The 20667-nt window shown below is 32.6% G+C and overlaps 2 protein-coding genes across 4 annotated transcripts; both read right to left on the minus strand.

The window, feature by feature from the left end:
• Positions 1-7546: 7546 nt before the first annotated feature.
• Positions 7547-8954, minus strand: LOC100242513 (cytosolic sulfotransferase 15-like). The gene has a single exon (XM_010666940.3). The coding sequence runs from the start codon at positions 8850-8852 to the stop codon at positions 7725-7727; it is 1128 nt and encodes a 375-aa protein (XP_010665242.2). The 5' UTR covers positions 8853-8954; the 3' UTR covers positions 7547-7724.
• A 1702-nt stretch (positions 8955-10656) lies between these two features.
• LOC100256174 (uncharacterized protein At2g24330) lies at positions 10657-19944 on the minus strand. 3 transcript variants are annotated; one of them, XM_010666962.3, is made up of 7 exons: positions 19580-19911; positions 19321-19430; positions 18854-19173; positions 17033-17177; positions 12597-12706; positions 11311-11734; positions 10657-11221 (listed from the first exon to the last, which is right to left on the minus strand). In XM_010666962.3, exons 3-7 carry the CDS (start codon positions 19115-19117, stop codon positions 10875-10877), a joined length of 1290 nt encoding a protein of 429 aa, XP_010665264.1. In that variant the 5' UTR covers positions 19118-19173; positions 19321-19430; positions 19580-19911; the 3' UTR covers positions 10657-10874. The 3 variants fall into 3 exon arrangements, with proteins under 3 accessions (XP_010665264.1, XP_010665259.1, XP_010665273.1); XM_010666957.3 differs by having other exon boundaries at positions 19321-19446; positions 19580-19892; XM_010666971.3 differs by lacking the exon at positions 19321-19430 and having other exon boundaries at positions 19580-19944.
• Between the last annotated feature and the right edge of the window lie 723 nt (positions 19945-20667).

The raw sequence follows: 20667 nt of genomic DNA on the forward strand, positions 1-20667 counted from the left end.
AAATTATAAACATATGATGACACTTAAAAAGCGCCAAGGTTTAAAATTATGACACTCACTATGAGTGTCATTGTTAAGCTAAAAATAATATGGCGCTTCTAAAAAGTGTCAACAAATGGCAATTTATAAGATGACAATCTAAAATATGACACTTTTGAAAAGCGTCATCTTATATCTATCTTGACGTTTAAAAAACGTCATCTTTTGAGATTTTCCTTGTAGTGCAAGTCATAATGCAGTTTTATGCTTCAAAAGTGGCAAGTAAACTTTTCTTCGCTTAGTCAATTCCAACTTATTAACTATTTTATCCAAGAAAATCTAAAGATTACCTATAAGAAAAAAAAGATCCAGGACAAACTTGTGCATTGATAGACCAAGCATAATGTTCACTAGAGTAAAGCCTCATATTCACCTTAGAAATATAGGGTCCATTTAGCTTTATTTTCTTAAAAATAAAAAATAAATAAATAAAAAATCATTTTTAAGATTGAGAATAGTTCTTTACTACTGTCTAAAAACAATAGTGTTTAACAAGGTATCTGTTTTTTAAAATTAAAAAAAAAACGTTTGGATAAAAGAATTTATAATGAATTTAAAAATAATTATTTTATTTTATATTTTTAAACTTTTAATTTATATCAATATAAAATCAAATTCAAGTAAGTCTTCTTAAAAATATATATGAAAAAAATAAATTTACAATTATGTATCACTTAAAGATAAATAATTGTTTTAATTATTAAACAATTTTTTTTTTCTAGGGAAACAAAAATTACTATAAGAAAACTAGAAAAGAAAAAAACAATCATACTGAAAGTGCCTAAAAAAATTACAAACTAAGTAAATACAAAGTTCTTGAAGTAGATTATGATAGTTAAATAATTTTCATACTTCACACATTTGTTCCATATATTAACGTATCTATTTAGCTATCAATTTTCACAAAATATTGACATATGCATTACACATCTATTGTAAAATACAAGTTCAATATGTTGTTGTAGCTACTTCCACTTCATCTAAGTAATTCCTTGCATGACTTGTTTCAATTGTAGCATCTTCATTATCTTCAACTTCAAACTCTTCGTCTTCCTATTGTCTAAACATAACATTATTATGCATTCACTTATAAATGAAACTGCTAAGGGTACACCAAGCTACCACTATTAGTGGTGTCTATTTCTGAAAGATGACATCATTTCTAAAATTGGAAAATGTGCTTTCAATGCACCAAAACAACGCTCAATGGTATTTCTAATCGAGGAATTCCCTTAATTGAATAATTCTTTACAAGTCCTTGGTTGATAACCTCTACCATGATAATGAAAATGATATCTTTCACCTCAATATGGATGAAGAAAACCCATATTACATGAATATCCAAAATCAACAACATAGTAGTCACGTGTTAATATAATGCAACAAAAAATAATTATTTAATTATAAAATAATAAAATAGTAATTTAAATAAGTTAATTGTTTACCTTTTTAGGCCATAAAAAATTGTTTTTAGGCTTTGTATTGCATGAGAAAAACTCCTTAATTATTTTCAATGTTTTCCCAAATCAAATAAACAAATTTGAATATCATATCAAAATTGCATGCACATAATATATTTTGAGCCACTATAATGTTTCTTCCTCTATAGCTAACTTGTTTCTTGAAGTGAACCCATGCACTTATATGTGTGCTATCAATTGCAACAATGCATTTTTGTTAAGAACAAAACATTATGACTAGTTACATACAACATAAAATACTTACAATATTCAAAAAATTATATCACATACAAAGTCTTACCTAAAAATCATAGATAATGCTTTGAATTATTGGTAATATATAAGGCAATGAAGAGTTAAGATGAAACAAATCCTTTGCTAATTTACATATTACCTTCAAAGTTAAACTGAAATGTCTACTCACAGTCTTAAGGGAATCTTGGAAATGATCTTCCATGACTCTCATTAATCGTCACATTATGTTCAATAGTTATCAAAAACATAACAATTGTTTCTTTAACCATGACTTCTTAGGTGTCTTTCAAGTACGCTTTTTCTTTCAAAGAAGCACAAATGAGAAGAAATGTGGAGTTATCCATTCAAGTAATTCATAACATGTTTTTTCCTGGTCATTGAATAACTACATCACAAAATCTTCACTTTCTTTGTGGCATCTTGTCCAAAAATATCTTATCATATTTGCATACATGGAGTAACGATATAAAATCTTGAAATTATCACTACTTGAAGAAGATAAGGAATGTAAATATTATCACAAGTATTATTAATTATTAAATGTAACCTAACAAAATAAAATCCAAGTCCATCTAACCAATACAAACAAACGCACACCAAATATGTCATATTAAGTAAATTCATCTAACCAATTAAAATCCAAATGTATCAAATAAGCAAATAAAGTGAAACTATGTTTAGTCCAACCAAACAGAAAAAACTACAAGTCAAAAAGGGTACTATATATGATATATTACAACCACATATGTGAATTACTAAAGTCTAGCTAACCAAGCTTTCTTTCTATCCATAGACATATTAACAAAAATCTCTCTCCAATTTTGATCCTTAAACTTCTCCACTACTTTCATATAAGTATCATCATCAATTTGCTCAATCTTTTCAAGGAGGCGCATACATCTAGTGATGGAGAAATCTAAATTGGTAATAAAATTGGTTTCCTCTGTACATTTAGCTTTTTTGTATCTTTCCACTCTAACTAAAGAGACTTCTGTTTTTGCCTTGGCTGCCTTCATCCATGTTTGGAGTACATCACCCATTTGTTGTGATCTATCCTCTTTTCTAATTCTATGCTTTGTGCTTGCTGTTGCAACTTGTTTTCCATGGTAACATGTTGATCCATTAAAGGTATGAATAGGATCACTGTGGCTAATGCTATTGGCATCAGAATCAACATGAGTGCTTGAGTAGAGAAACTGATTCTTCAATTCTATCTCATCATTAGTGTCAGGTGGGTCTTGAGTTGATACATGGTGAAGCACTCCAATGGTAGTAGACTTATCAAATATAAGACCTAATAACTTGTAATGTTGACATCCCCTCTTTCGAAACTGTGATGCCTTTGGATGTGCCTAAGAAAATAAATAAAATATATGAACATACAATACAATAAATTAAGGTATATTATGTGTGTGTCTATATAAATATATTAGGATTTTAGTATATTTACCCTTAAATAGTTTTGCCACGTCTCCTCTGTAGCATGCACAATATTTGTTTCAGCATCCCAATCAAATCCTATTTGTTTTAATAGCTCGGTGAACTCACGATGCTTGATGCGTAACCTATTAAATTTTTGCTTTATTTGTTTTATGGAGTAGTTTCGATTGCTTTTTCTTTTCAAATCTTCTTGAATTTTACTCCATGTTTTTTTTATAAATACTCCATTTCTCGTATTCCCCTTGTTTACTTCCTCTACCATGATATCTATGAACTTTTTTTCTATGGTAGAACTCCATACACTAGCATCATCCGCATCATTTACTTCGATAGATGTCGCTGATATAAATTGATCCATTAGATGCTGCCACATAAAAAGAAGACCACTTATACATATAAGATATTGCATTATATTAAAGTATAATTCACACTCAAACTAGATATAAATGAATTATTATTTAAATTAAGAAAAAGTCTAATGCCAAGAAGGAACATGTGGAGATGATATCTGAATTATATCTCAATGTGAACATGGAAAAACAGAATCATTATTTGTTTGTGATGATGATTAAATGAGACTCATGATTCATGTTTTACATGCTTATGAATTTGGAAAAAGCAAACACCACGTTGTCTAATAAGTTTCAAACAACTGGCTAATTCTATTGTCAATTTAGCAATATAGACCAAAGGGATCACAGGTAAATCATCTACTAACTACTAAGCCATTGACATTATAAATGCTTTAATGATTGATACTCCAAAAGAAATTGTATATTTATTTGATGCTAGAACAAGCCTTAGTCCACATAAATTCTCGTAGTAACATGTATTGATGAAAAAATTATAAAAGTGAACTGAAACCACACCCTTAAATTTCTAGAAAACATTACAAATGATTTTTTTTTTAATTCTATAAATGATTTTTTAGATTTTTAAAAGTGTTTCCTAAATTTTTCCAAATACTTGGGATTTGTTTGACAACTATTTTTCAAAACAGTGTTTTTGTTCTCTAGAACAAAAAACTTGGAAAACTCATTTTATAACAAAAAACCATTTTAACTCATTTTACAATAAAAAAAAAACTGTTTTTTATTTTCTCTATTTTAAATAAAAGAAAACAAGATGTTTTCAGATAATATCTTTTAATTGTTTTTCATTATTTTCATTTGTTTTCTAAGACTATTTTAAAAACATAATTATAAAATATTCAGAATATTAAAAATAAAGCATTACACATAAAAATTATTTTTAAAATATATTTAAAAATATTAAAAATATATTAAAAACATTTTAAGTTTTTAAACAAACTTTTATTATACAAAATATCATAAAACAATTTTTAAAATCTATTCTTAAAAATTATTTTTCATAACTATTTTCGAAAACAGTTACTAAATAAATCCTTAAATTCTTTTCAAAAATATTTTTTAAATTAAAACATTTTCTAGAATTACTATCCAACATACTCTTAATAAATATGACTCCTGGTTTCTACACTCCATGGTAAAAAAATCAACGGGCCCACCTTGAAGTTGTGAAGCACTCAAAAATCACCATCATATATTAAAAAAAAATGTAATTCGAGGAGAAAAGCTTCAATATAGTAAAACAAAATTTCATTGAAAGTTACAAATGGAAAAGACAAAGGAAAATCTCTGTTGCCTTGAGTGGCACAATAAAATCAGATTCACAAATGATGGGCACTCACCTAACGCACAATTGCCACTGCCACGATTACAAATCCTCACCTTCTCTACTGAGTTGAGGAAATCTCTGCCTCAAAATTAGAAGAAATCCCCTTGAAGGAAGCGAAGAACCCTAACCTGTGTCTTTTCTGTCTTAGAGTTTTGAGCCCAGAGAATTGTTTTCTATTGGTTTTAAAAGCAGCAGAAAACAACCCCAAGTTGTTTTTTTTTTTTTGTTAAAATTGTTTTTAAAAAGTATTCCTAAAAAACAATGTCCAAACACGTGTGTAAATTTTAAACAACTGTTATAATATCTATTTTTAAAATTGAAAAACAGTTTTTAAATTATAGGGCCAAATAAAATCATACTATACCTAAGCAGGGTCGGAGCCCCAAGGCCCAAGGGACACCCACTTCTGCTGAATCGAATCCGCCCCAGGCCCGAGGGGCACCCATTTCTCATAAGGGGAATTGTACCCCAGACCAGCTTCTGGCCCCTGATGAGTGTCAAGGCTGAGCCATTGGGTTAAAGCCTACATCTTTTGTAATGATAAAATCTACATGTCTTAGAACTGATATCCCAACTGTGCCACTGTACCTAAGCACCATATATGATAGTTGAATTCATGGATTGATGTATTATTGGCTAGCGAAACTAGGATGTCACTTCCCTTTTATTATCATAAAACAAAAGCATAATGGATTTCTCAAATCTCTCTATCGATTTCTATATTTCTACCCATGATAGCAATAAAAAATCTGCCCAGGTGTGTATGTTTGTTGAATGCTTCAACAAAAAAAAAAAAAAGAATATTAGGTTATGTTTGGTTATTAAAAAGTACTAAGGAAAGAAAAAAATAATATTAAAGAAAATGGTTTTCTCGTCTTTGGTTTCATTATGAAAAATATGAGAGAAAATCAAATGTAATTAAAATTAGTGAAAATTATTTAGTTTTTATATAAGGGAAGAAAGTATATAAAATGAGTCTGAAGATACGTATAAAAATAATTTATTAACTTTAAATCTATTTTTTATTTTTCTTTACTTTTTCTTTTCTTCTATTTTCTTTTTCTTACATTTTCCCTAAAATTTTCTAGAACTAAACATAACCTTAATTTTATTTTATTTTTTTCTGTTTGGTAATTTTCCATAAAACATGAGGTTCATTTTCATCAGTTTTTATCAAAACCAAATAGAGGATATGACTAAGGATGGCAACGGAGCGGGTTTGGGACGGGTCACCTCCATCTTAACCCCGTCTCATTTATTCAAAATAATTCTCATTCCAGTCCTATTTAAAAAATTAAATAGGGTGCCCCATCCCATTTAACTTTTCTTCAATTTTAAAAAACTGTTATGATATCTATTTTTAAAATTGAAAAACAGGTTTTAAGTTATACGGCCAAACAAAATCATACTATACTCAGAAAGTACTATGGAAAGAAGAAAAAATACTTAAAAAAAAATGGTTTTTTCGTCTTTGGTTTCAGTATGGAAAATATGAGAGAAAAACAAATGTATTTTAAAATTATTTAGTTTTTATACAACAGAAGAAAGTATATAAAATGAGTTCTCAATAAGCATATAAAAATAATTTATTGACTTTAAATCTATTTTTTATTTTCATTTACTTTTTCTTTTTTTACATGTTTCCTCTCTATTTTTTTTCTCTCACATTTTCCTAAAAATTTCTAGAGCCAAACATAATCTTAATTTTTTTTTTTTTTTTTTTGGTAATTTTCCATAAAACATGAAGTTCATTTTCAACGGTTTTCATCAAGACCAAATAGAAGGATATGATTAAGGATGGTAATGGGGCGGGTTCGGGATAGGTCACCCCCATCCCAACCCCATCCCATTTGTTCAAAATAATTCTTATCCCCGTCTTATTTAAAAAATTAAATGGGGCGTAGTGGGTATAAGAAATTCTCATACCTATCTCACCCTATTTAACTTTTTTTTGAATTTTTTTTAAATTACTTTTAAAATTTTTAATTATATTAAAATAAATATATTTTATAAATAATTAAATTATTATATTTTTATAACTTATTTTATTAAAAATTATTTTATTATTATCTATATATTAAAAATAGTAAAATAAAAATTAATTTAATTTAATTTTAAAAATTAATTTTATATATAGTCTGGGTGGGACAGGACGAGACAAGTCAATACCCGAACCTATCTCATGTTTTAAAAAAATTATCAAACTCATCTCAAACTCATTTTGTTAAAATTGAAACTTGTCCCATTAAGGACAGGATGGGGCGAGTACCCAAAAAAACCCATGTCATTGTCATCCCTAAATATATAAAAAAAAAAAAATAATAATAATAATAATAACATTAAATCAAGTTAACAGGTACATCTGATGTAACTGCATCTCAAGACCGTGCCATCTATAAAATCAACTTTCTAGACAAAGAGCTTTATTCAAAAAGAAAGTCACTGCTCCAAAGAAGCAGTGACTTTGGAGCAGTCAAAGATCTAGTCTTTTTCTTTAGCTTTCTGTTGGTGTATGTGCGTGGTTTGATTAACAAGAGAGAGATGAGTGGTTCAAAACTCCACACATACAAATGGATCATTATTGTATGTCTAACTGATTAATACTAACTAGAAATCATTAATGTTTTCGCTTCCTTAGTCTTGAAACTCCCCCAAAAAGTAAACCAAGATATAGCATGGTTCTTAATTACTCACAAGAAAATGAATACTGAAGGTTACAACCATTGCATTCAAGTCTAAAACAAGGGTGAATAATGGAAACATACTCAATGATTGTAGATGGAAAGATGGATGTAAACGTTGCCATCAGTTTGCAGAAGAACACTAGTGGCATCAACCGCCCTCCCCTATGAAATCATAAGACATTTTAAAGGATAACCCAGAGCCTCTGAGTTTTTCTTCCATGAGAATCCTAATCCGTTCTGCCATGGCAGGTGTCACATAACTCACCCAATCTCCCACTTCGCCTTTCCTAAAGTGCGCCGAGTTTTTAAATCCGCAGGGGCGTTTTCCAGTCTTGTTCACCATCAAATTTTTAAGACTTTGAAGACTACACAACCTTGATATTTCCTCTATAATCCCCACTCTCTCTTCCTCCTCAGAAAAAGGAAAGCCCAAGAAGTGCGCTAACCTTTTGATGTGGGTACTGATATCCTCCTTGAGATCTTCATATTTCAGAAACAGCACCTTGTCTGGCCTCTCCCTGCTCATCTTCCAGTACTCCAGCACATGGTCCCAGTAGGGTCCAAATGACTCTACACCCCGGCAAAACATCTCCAACCCATGGTCTAGGGAGGTTGGATTGAGAGGCTGAGTTGGAATGGTGTTCACGAAATGCCAGATTGAGACGAACCTGTCCAGTGGATTTCGACATATATAGACAATTCGACACTCTGAATCTTTAATGGATGACGGCAACATCGAACATGGCGTATGGGTTGCTAACAATCTTGGGCGAGGAAGGTCTTGGAGATTAGGACCCTCTTTTTTCATGAAATAAAGATCAAACTCCAAGAAACGTACAAGATCGTGAGGGTTGCTAGTGAGCAATGGGCTCTGCGAGAAGGCGCTCTGGTTTCGGTTTATAATGGCAAAGGTGAGGGCCTTGAGCCATGTGGTGCCTGATTTTTGAGGACTGATTACTAACACATCACTGTCTTCTGCTTGGAAGTGTCTTTGGAAGGAGATGATGCTCTGAAGGGTCCTGGCACGGAACCAAAAGCCTTGATATTGATAAATATAGGTGCCATCCCAGTTTCTCTCTCTAGGCAGGGTTTGGAAAAGTTCTTGACACTCACTGCTAAGCTCTTCAAGATCATCTCCTCCAAATACAGAACTGACGCTGCTTTCTGCCTTGACTTCCATGACAATATGGGTAGAGCAAATGGCACCCAAACCAAATATAGGGTAGAGCCAAGAATTGGTAAAGTAACAAAATTTATCATGTGATCGTATGAACATAGATGATAAAGTAATTTTATGGAATTAAACAATTGATAAAATCGAATCTTGTCAACTCCTTGATTAATTAAATAACATTGAAGAGTGAGAAGGAGAAAGTGTTTGCAGCTTTCTCGATTCCATGGTGGATGATATAATATTGGTGGGTTGGGTGCTGTCAATCAATTCAATTTCTATACTTAATTTTAGAATTAATTGATTAAAAGAATTAAATAATCCCATATTTGTAATTTAACCCTGCTCATTTATTGGAAGAGTAATATATTTTTTTATATAAATATCCTTGAGTATTGTAAGTATTTATATATATGTTTTAAAAGAAATAGTTATTTTTACTAGAAAAAAATAAAATAAAAATATTTTTCATCAAAATCAGAAAAAAAAAAAAAAATGCAGGGTTAGATTTCTAAAATTAGGTTTTTAATGATTCTTTTAATCAAATAAGCCATAATATTATGTTGATGTTTGAGGCATGAGTTCAAATTCTTGTGTTTTAAATGTTTAAAAATAAGTTATTTTTTAAAATAAATTTCGCAAATTTTTTGCGAAGTGGTATAAAAAATAAATAAAAGCATTAAAAATATTTTGCAAATATTTGAATGTCCAATACATTTTAACACTAACGTTTCAATGGTTATTGATCTTTTTAATGTTGGTAATAGGCGTTGGAATGTTTAAAACTAATTTTTCCCACGATTTTTAGAGTGCATTTGATAGTGTTTTTATTTGAAGTGTTTTCAAAATAATAGTTTATAAAGTATTTTTCCAAAAAATGATTTTTTTTAATACTATAAATAATTTTTCAGATTTTTAAAAAATACTTCTAAAAATTTACCAAACACCTAATTTTTTTCAAAAACATTAATTTACTAAACACCTAATTTTTTTTCAAAAATATTTTTTAAACTGAAAGTGCATTTGGGAGTGATTTTAGAAACCTTTTCTAATATTTCTAACACTTGAAACTAAAAATGAATGAATCTCAAGCCAAATGGTGAATTCAAGGGTATTTACAGCCCTAATCTCATACCTTCCATTATCCACTTTTAAGGACTAAGGGTTTGTTTGATAATTATTTTTTAAAACGATTTTTTAGAATAGTTTTTAAAATTGTTCTATGATATTTGTTTGAAAACTTAAAATATTTTAACTCATTTTTAATATTTTTAAATATGTTTTAGAAATATTTTTATGTTTAGTATTTTATTTTTCGTTATTCTATATGTTTGCATAATTATTTTTTAAAATAATTCTTAAAAAACAAGTGAAAATAATACGAAACAATTAAAAAATATTTTATGAAAACACCATATTTTCTATTTTAAAAAATAATTTATTATTGTCAAACATTTTTTTTTTATTCTGAAAAATATAAAATTGTTCTCAAAAACAATTCTCAAACGACCTAAACCGCCTCATTACCCATTATGCACCCCTTTTTCATTCATCAACCCCAATACTTTGTTACTTATTGGTCCCAGGGATTCTTTAATCCAATTTGAATTATTAGTCACATTCCCCTTTAATCCACTACATATATTTTAATAATTAATCTTATTTTCAGTTATTCTTAACCCTAATTTTAAAAGTGAAAATAGAAATTATAATAGAGAATGAAATAGAAATTAAAATAGAAACAAAAGATGAATCAAAATTCATGAAAAATGGAATAGATTTTCTATTCTCATTCTCGTTCCTTACTCCTGTCTTCCAAATCTACATCCAAGATGATAAAAAAAGTTCAAACCATTCTTCTCCAATTGTATACCAACACGTGTAATTTTTTACCAAAATTCTCAAGAAATTCTGCAAAAACTCCATAAAAATTTGACATGTAACTGAAAACCCCGGGTATTACAGAACATGGCATTGATGTATATGTGTAATTGTCAAACCTACAAAGCATTTTTGTAGTAAGGAATCTCAAACAATCTGTGGGCAAAAGAACAAGCTCATCACACTTCCAGAACTGAATATGGCACAGAATGATAAAAATAACCTAGCAAACTCTGTCACTCCACTCTAATCTGCCTTCTCAGTTACTTGCTCAATCTCTGATGCAGCTCTTACTGGGCTGCTGCTTGTCCTCCCGCTATCAGTCACAGGACCGGCAGCATTGTTGACTGCATCAGCACTGCCCGCCCCTGGGGACTTGGAGCCAGTAGCATGCTCTTCCAGTTGCTGTGACCGATTCACTGCCCCTGGGGACTTGGAGGCAGAAGCATGCTCTTCCAGTTGCTGTGACAGATTCACCGCCCCTGGGGACTTGGAGCCAGACGCATGCTCTTCCTGTTGCAGTGACCGATTCAGGGCATTGCAGTGTGGACAATAGTAGGTTATGTAGGCGAAATCCTCCTTCCGGGCAAGGCCTGCACCAAACCAAAGACCCCTGAAGATATGACAAAACTAAGAGTTGGAAGTCCAGGTGGGTTAAGGATGTGAATACTACTCCACTTACCATTGTGCATATGGCAGTTCCCGCATATGAGCGCATATGACTGTGTTGGATCCTCACCCACAAGCAATGCTGCAATTCGAGCAATCCATCCCCCATCATATCGGGCCACCCCTTGATGAGGGTAATGCTCCACAACCAACTGATCATGCCCAGAAGTTCCAGTACCCTCGACCCCTGCTTGATGGGGCATTTCCCCCTCAGAGGGATGCATTGTGGGATTAGCTGGATTACCGGATCTGGTTTGCAACTGTTTTCTATTTCGCAGCCCACTAGATTGTGTTAATTCTACATCATTGCTCTTCGCTGTTGCAACATCAAGCTGAGATTCATCACCGACAAACACTTTTAAGCCTGACTCTGCACCCAACTTTGATGCCAGGACAGTTGCAGCAGCAGCCTTTGCTGCTGGATCAGTGTCATATCTCTGCATTAAAGGGCTGAAGATCAGTACAACATGTAGTTCCAGGTACATAACATCATTAACCCAGAGGCCCTCATGGAAACGCATGTGTAAGTTACAAGCAGGGCAGGGCTCTGAAAAAAGGTCTAAAGAAACAAGCACAAGACTCTCCTCAAAAGAAAATGTCTCAAGCACAAAGCCTGAGACATGAAGTCTGCAAAAGTTTAATATACGCACAGACAGAAACTTCAAAAAGCCATTCATTTCTTCATGGTAAAAAAAAAGGGGGACATCAACATTTCACCCGGTTTGGTTTATCTTGGCATCTCAAGTTTTCCTTCCTAGCTCTATCTTGTATAAGCAATTTACTTGGTAGAGTATCAAGTACAAGGACACTGGCCTGCAATTATTTTTTTAATAGATTCTTCACAACTAACAGAAAGCAGTTCCACTATTTAGGCCTCTCATTTTTCTTTGTGATGACTGAATCACGTTTAAAATCCAATTGAACTTTTCATAAAACAATTATTCTGAAAAATTGAAGCATTTAGTTATATCTCATAACAAATATTTCTACAATTTTCTCACTTACAACTTATTTACCATTCTTCTGTAAAAAAACAAGAGGGAAAACGATTTTTAACCTTGAGCCTCATTCAAAAATTTCAGTGAATTTTCTTATTTAAAACACATCAACAAAGTTAAATAAAAGTGGGAAGTATCAAGTCTGATCGCACCCATTTCAACTCATAAAACCTTTAAAATTCTTCCTTTTTAGTAACAAAAGAAAATCTCCCAGCCTTCTAAAACATAAAACTAAAGGATCCCAAAAAGAGATTTATGGTGATGATGGAGCAAATGCAATGAGGATATGGCTAATCATCACCTGAATGAGCTGTTGTGTGGTATAATAATTTGTCCTCTCTTTGAGTTCATCAATTTTTGCTCGTCTTTCGGCTCGAAGGCGCTCTAGAGTTTTCTGATCCCTGCGGTCACCTGTACAATCATGTGAAAAAATTTCAGTTCCATGATACGCCAAATATGACCAGAGCACACATAGTAGATTGTCAACAGTTTGACATATCAAACTCTAAAACAGTACATCCAGTTACATAAATAGCACCCCTTATTATAATCCATGTAATGGGAAACCAAATTCTTCCTTATTTGCAGATTTTGCATAAGTTTCACTGCAAGAATAATTCACAGAAAAGTACCAAGAATTTGCAACTTGATTATGTGTAATGATGAGCCACGAGATAACTCAAAACTAAAAAATTCAAGGAATGCTTGGTTCCATTTTTCTTAATACAGTTTTCAAACAAGTTCAAAAACAATAACACAAAACAACCTTTAGAATGTTGGTCAGAAGGTAGACTTAAAAACATTTTTCAGAAAGACATAAGAAATCCAAATTTTTGTATTTCAGTTGATATAACTCGTATATAATCCAACTTTATATATAATGTGAGAAGATTTTATAAGCCAAAAAATAAAATTGGACAGTCTGAGAGAAATTGTCTGATAAACAATTTGAGTAAAGTACAATCTGAACTGATATCAAAGAGTATATACAGTCCTTTTCCATTGATAATGTGAAAATTCTTTATGGTAACTCAAAACATATTGGAGAAGAATTCATAAGAAGGAGAACATTAAGCTGAGTTTAGTTACAACTCGAAATTACAACTCTGAAAGAAATTCAAATTAATTTAATGGAAGTAAATTAAAGGGTGGCTGTTAGACCACCAGCTAATCTAGAAAAGTTAAAATCAAAGAGAGCTTTTTTTTTTTCTGATAAATAAGAGAGTGTATGAATTAACACAAAAAGCGAGAGTACATGGGTCATATACAAAGAGCACCAAGCAAAAATCAGAAAAGTGGGTACACAAAAAAATACCCCTTCCCTCAACAAAGACCCAACCAATCTATGAAATCAACCACAATGTTATAAACATCATTCATATTCACTTAAATGATTCCAAACTTACCATTGTACCATTGTATTTTCAAGTGTTCTAAAAAACTATAGAAAACATCAATTCACTGTACTCTGAAGATGTCATTCTTTTAAATATGTTATTCAAAAAGCAATTTTCTGAAAATAGTTAATCAACCACATTCTTTTTTGGATGTTTACCTTACATTGCTTTTTTTTTCTCTCTCTTTTTGAAGAAGGAAAAGAGTTCAAGGAAAATGGAACCAAACTTGCATTGATTTTTCAACTATGTGGCACAAATACAAAGGGAGACACTCTCAAACCAATAAAGATGACTATACATGTGGCTTTGTTTATGTTCATTTTTAGAAATACGAACATGCATGAAAGCAGCTCAGAGTAGGATCCGTGATGTATGCGACTTTAGAAAACTAATTTATGCCATTATAGAGCAATCAAGATGGTCAATAAATTAGACAGACTTGGAGACCATGTCTATAATCTTTATTCCAACATCCCACTGGCAAGTTTCCATCTACAATCTTCAAAAGGGTGCCCTTTTCATCAACTCCCTGTCTAATGCCCTCCCCAATTTTTAAGCCAAGAGACAAGCATGATAGGCCAATGTTGAAAGGTATGGAGACCTAATTCTACCATTAGTAATGCAAGCATATCACATATGTAGTTGTAGCTTGCTCATAATTCCCTTTTTTTTTATTTATTTTTTTATTTTTTGATAGGTAAACAAATATTGTATTAATAGAAAAAAGGTACACATGACATATACAAAGCAACCAAAGGCCCAAACAGAGTGAATACACAAAAACCAGTAACCACGCACTACAAAGAGTCTAATTAATCCACAAAGTCTAACAACAACAAAGAACCATCCCCACTGTACATTCTAACCTAATCCCATAAAAGATACAAAAAAAAAAACAAAACTCTTAATTGTTTGGTCCAAGCTTTCATAATTGTTAAAGGTTCTCTTGTTTCCCTCCCTCCAAATGGTCCAAAACAGGTATAACAAAACAACCTTCCAAATCTTTTTTCCTTTTTTGCCAACAAAAGAGAGTGCATCACTCACTATACATCAAAAAGAGCAAAAATCAATTGTCACAACATTTGTGCTTTTGTTAAATGAAGGGGAATATGATCACTCACTTCTCCTTCTACTTTGCACATATAGCATCTATTAGGAATCCTCCAACCCCTGCTGAGTTAATCTTGAGTCAAAATCCTAACCCAAGTTGTTTCCCAAGCAAAGAAACTAACTCTTACAGGAATCTAGGAATTCCAAATTGTACCATAAGGGAACGGCTCTGCTCTCTTACTTGCCAGGGAGGACTAAAAAGCCTTAAGTGAAAAGTTATCGTTCTTTGTCTCCAACCACACCATAATATCATCATTACCCAAACAAATGGAGTGATCATACAACCTCCCAAAAAAGACATCTACCTCCTCCAACTCCCAATCATGTAGTTGTCTAATAAACCTCGGACCCCAGCTACCATCGTCCCAGGCATCAATCACCCAAGCATCTTTTGAAGAGGCTATAAAGTAAAGATCCAAAACAAAATCCCTCAAAGTCATGTCCTCACACCACCTGTCCTTCCAGAACTTCACCTCATTCCCAAAACCAACCTTAAAGCTTGTTTTTATCTTTGAAAGCCTCTCAACCATTTCTGATTGCCTTCCATAACCCCACTTCGTACCTCTCTCTCTCTTCTTTAGCACATCACCCCACTTCTTCTCGCCCATACTTACCCACAATAACCCATTTCCAAAGGGGATTTCTCACTTACAAATTTCCAAGACCATTTTCCCAAAAGAGCCTTGTTAAAGATGGAAAGGTTTCTAAAGCCCAAGTCCCCCTTTCTATTTTTCCAAGCAAACAACAAACCAATTCACTAAATGTGGCTTATTGACCAAAGCCCCCCTTCCCTAAAGGAAGTCTCTTTAAATCTTTTTTAGTCTAACAGTTACCCTCTTGAGGATAACTAAAAGGGACATGCAGTAAATGGTTAAGTTGGATAAGGTTTTCTTTATCAATGTTTGTCTTCCACCTTTTGAGAGATACTATCTCTTCCACAAAGCAAACCTTTTTTGAAACGCTCTTCCACCCCTTCCCAAACTGTAGAGGGACTTGTAAGGGGCTCCCAAAGGGAGACCTAAATAGGCGTTTGGGAGAACACCCACCTTGCAGCCTAAAACCTCAGCAAGCTCCTTCATATTTGGGACATCCCCAACTAGAATCAACCTACCTTGCACCCACCTTGCTCATAATTCTTACTCCTTGAGCAGGCACCACAGAACCAATGATTTAGAACTCCATTCATGCGCTCTCTTACAGATTTGTTCCCTACTTAATGTTAAGAAGCTTGCTTTCTTTCCAGGCATCATACAACCTATAAAAATGAATTTAAACCATGTTGCTTTCCTAAGGGTTTGAATCCTTTCTTTAGGTGAAGGAGCTTCTAATAGAATACCTTGTGGTAGGCAATAAGCAAAATATGTTTGCCAAAGCTTTTATTTCATCCAACCCATAGTAGTTATCTCCTCCATATTCTAAGGTACCCTGATAATTGACCCATAGTTGACTTAGAAACAATGACGATATTTATACAAGTTACCACAAAGACAATCAAGATTTGTGGAGCAACTACCTAGTTAACGCTTGTTTTGTGCATATAGGTAAATGTGCACCAATTTTTTTCTGGATTATTCAGGACTGTAAGTTGAGCAAACAGAACGAGAATAGGAAAATGCAGTTAATTGTGTATCTGATCTATTTCAAATTGACATTAATGCTGTCAAGGGTAGCTGTCAAGGGTAGATTGAAGCAAATGTCAGAGGAGGTAGAGGGTATTCTAGGTGGATAAGGCTTGGCTCCTCAGGGCGTTAATCTGGATGCTGAGCAGCTTGAAAAGCTGTAGCTGTTGGAAGAAGGATAAGATGGTCTTCAATGAACTTTAGGTTTGTTGGAGGTATATTAAGTTGGAAATGAGGGGAAATGTTACAGGAAGATATCTTCTATTCTTGGTGTTCTTGAAGGATGGGAAGAAGTACTTTGTGATTGTTCCAGGTGGTTTTAACCTTTTGGATTGGGTCCCTTCGGCTAGAAAGCTGTGGAACCAGGGGTTTAAAGGAGCAAGTGGTTTTGAGTTCCAGTAGAAAGGGCTCTCCTGACTAGAGGAATGGAGCTGCAGTTAAGATTTGATTTGGCATGAGCTTAGGTCAAAGTAAGCTTAACCACTAAAAATGAATCATTAGTCCACACATCAAAAACCAATATCAAAGGACAAGTTGAACATTTAAATAGACATGAGAATGGAAAGAGAAATTATGTTAGAAATCATAGTAGTAAATCTTGAGATACTTACACATTCTTGTGAGGCTTACAATCACTGAATAAGCAGCAGAAGACAAACCAGGCAACAGAAACATTGGCAGAACACGAAAAGCCCTCATCTTCCAGTTCAGATCTACGGATCTTGTTGTCATGATAGCATAACCCACTGCAATAACCTGAAAATTGAAGTTAACTCAAGAGAATGCCAGAAACTTCAGAAGTAGCCTACATCAAGTTAGAAAGAATTGTGTATTCATAGATTTAATGCTCAATTAACACACTTTTCCCTTTTACACTTCTATAAAGGATCAGCTACTAGTCAAAGAAAACTTCTCATTTTATTCCCATATTTTGGTCACTATATATGCTGCATAAAACAATACGTCTGCAAATGGCATCATTGCTTAATGAAATAAACATTTAATTAACAATGCAAGCAGGGGCTATTTAATTCACAAAAAAGTCACAGCTTTCACACCACTGGGAACTTTCAAGTTGCTTCTCTTTCATACCAGTTAAAACACAAGTGAGGTATGTCTAAATGGGCATTAGTGCAAGCCAATTCAACCCAACCACATAAGAAGTTTGTGCCACATCAAAGTATTTCTTGGGAAGTGCAGAAAGAACATAACTGCAAGTTTTCCCATTATTATTGCAAAGAACACATACATGACAATAGTTATCTTATGCCTTCTACACTGATCAATATTATTTGTATATTATTTCTCTTTGGAAATGTGACAGTAGGTATGTGGGCTCCATAAGGAAGATTTTTTGGAAAAAGTGTTTGGCCGACTGGAAGGTCCTTAAATTGCTTTATCACAAATATATAGTGACTAAGGATTTATAATAGTGTCTTAATTGACAGCTACCATTAGTTGGGGCGATGGTTATGGACAAACTTTCTTTACTTTTTTTTTTTTATCATTTTGGAGTTGAAGAACAACCAATTAACAATATGTAACTTTAAGCCTGGCAGGAACCCATAACCACTAATCTATCTATTTACGCTTATTAATATCATTCATAGGTGTTTCTTCCCTTAGGGCTTCCTTGGTTTTTATTTGAAGGCATACCATTATACCATGTTTTGTTGTTTCAGTCACATGCTAAACCATCAAAACAACTCTTTAAACCCTATTTTACTGCTAAATCCTCTTTTATCAAATTTCGGATCACCCTTAACCTTGTTCATAGCAAAACCTAATCCTCATCTTTGAGTGATATGCTGGAGATTATTAAACAGATCCTGCATCAGAGAGGCCCTCACTTTAGAAGACACATGAACTTTGAAATCATTTCACAAAATGATAATTGGGAAAAGACTGCTTAAACAATAAATGGAAGTAGGATTTGCAACAGAGCAGGTTGATTGTCTTCAAACACGACATAGATCAACACCAAGAGAAAGGGCAAAATACAAGCAGGACACCTCTTTGCCCATTAAGCTTACGGAAAATGTCAAAGTTCTAATAAAACGAACACTCAGATTTAGCAAGTTGTTAGTAGTTACGATGCCCCAAAAAAAAGCTCTTCAAATCACACCGAAATAAACATACCATCTGATCACACCATTGATGCTCAATGACTCACAAACTAATCAATCTAGCTAAATGTCTATCACTTCGATTCTTTCACCTTCATCTACCCTCTCCACAAGCATCCATGATCAGGAAAATAACAGGATATATAGAAAGAGTATGAATCATGCCCAATTCATAACAAAAAAAAAAGGACAGAAAAATGAAGTACAACAACATAATGATACAGCTGAACCATTAACATTTGGTACAATTTCACTAATATAGTTTTGAGCAATATTTCATGGACACAAAGAAAACAGCAAATTTACCTCCAAAATCACTGACAGTACTATGAGATTCCTTGTCATTGTCCTCGAACTTTGAGATCTCCTCTTCATCCTAGCTAGAACAGAAGCTTCTTCCTTGGAAATGTGTTGCAGCCTTTTCTCAAAATCATCACCATGTCTTCTAAATAGGCCATTCCAAATGCGAGATATGATTCCTCTCCGCTTCTTCTTTTGGACTCCTGTGTCCTTCTCGGCAGCCGATGAACTCTGCCCATTTCCCTGGTCTTTATCAGCTTCTTCAGCCATTTATTTTCCTTCACGGTGAGTCAAAATCAGCAGAAGAATCTTAGAGGTGTGTCAACCTACAAAACCCATGTAGTGAAGAAACCTTAAACCCTATAAATCAAACATCAATTTAAAGCAATAATCGGTCAAAAACGAGAAAAAAACACGTGAAATCAACACAGATGCTGCAAAATGACGATGATTCTCCGACAAGTGCCAATTACCCCTTTGCCAAGAAGCGAAATCCACCCGTCGGCAGTCACCCTTTTGCCAAAAACACATTAACCATCCATTTTCTCCCAATTTATTTCCATCAGAATCCTAATACCACCACCTTTTCAGGAAACAAACTGAAAACCGGTAAAGCAGAGGGAAAGGAGCGGGATGTGATTGAAAAGAAAGAGAGAGAAAAAGAAAAAAAAAAACCCAGATCTACAGATAGAATCTGCAGAAGAAGCCAAAAGAGAAGAAGTTTAATCCTACCTCTGGTTACTGTATCGAACAGCTGTTGCCTATCTTTCTGGGATGTAAAATTAAAATAAATTAGTACTTTCCCGTTTCTCTAATGTCATGGACTTAGGTGTCCATCTTAAGCAAGTGCCCTCAACAGTTTCCAGAACCTTCTTAATGGGGTTGTCACTTCAATCGGAAATGAGAGGGCCTACCAGCACCGTATGACGATGGGTTTTGCTGAAGTTTCAGAGCTCAATCGTCGACATTGTTTGGCTAGAGGCTAGAGCCTAGAATATTGAGGGGTTAGTCCACATGCTAGCGTAGCCATTGGGTTTAGCTCCATGTTCCTTTCCAATAAGGGAAGAAACCGACAGCCTCCACAACTATTTTCAAAAATAAAAATAATTTTATGCTTTTAAAAGTATAAAATCTAAGTTTTTGTTGGTCAACTATTTTTTTATTAAAAAAAAAAAGAGAAAATTGAAAATTTAAAATATTTTTCTATTTCTAAAAACAGAAAATAAGATTTTAAATATATTTTTAGTTATTTTCATTTGTTACTTTAGAAATAAAGCATTAAAAATAAAATCTTATAAATAAAAATTATTTTAAAATATATTTAAAAATAAAAAATTGATTACCGTTCTTAAAAATTGTTTTTAAAAATTATTTTTAAAAATTATTTTTAAAATATAGCCTAAAAATCTTTGATAATTCCTTTTTGTAGAAAAAAATTATTTATTAACTTATGTTATTTTAAAAAGTAATTATGCAAATATGGAGAATTATTGAAAATAAAATTTACATATAAATGTTATTTGTAAGAGATATTTAAAAATATAAAAAATAGTTTTCAAATACATTTTTACTTTCGAAAACATCACAAAAAAAACTATTTATAGAAAACACCATTAGAATTTATTTTTTGAGAGCTGTTTTCAAGGACATTCCTAAATAGACCTTAAGATATTAATTCTATTTGATATCAAAGTTTGCATATGGGTTGTTCAAAGTATATGATAAAATCTAAGAATTTTGGATGATATAGAATTTTTAAACTATTGTCCAAACAAGCCCTCCTCTTTTTTCTTTAATAATTTCAAAACTTAGTTTCTAAA

The sequence above is a fragment of the Vitis vinifera genome, chromosome 2, assembly GCF_030704535.1.
Source record: "Vitis vinifera cultivar Pinot Noir 40024 chromosome 2, ASM3070453v1".
Classification (NCBI taxonomy): Eukaryota; Viridiplantae; Streptophyta; class Magnoliopsida; order Vitales; family Vitaceae; genus Vitis; species Vitis vinifera.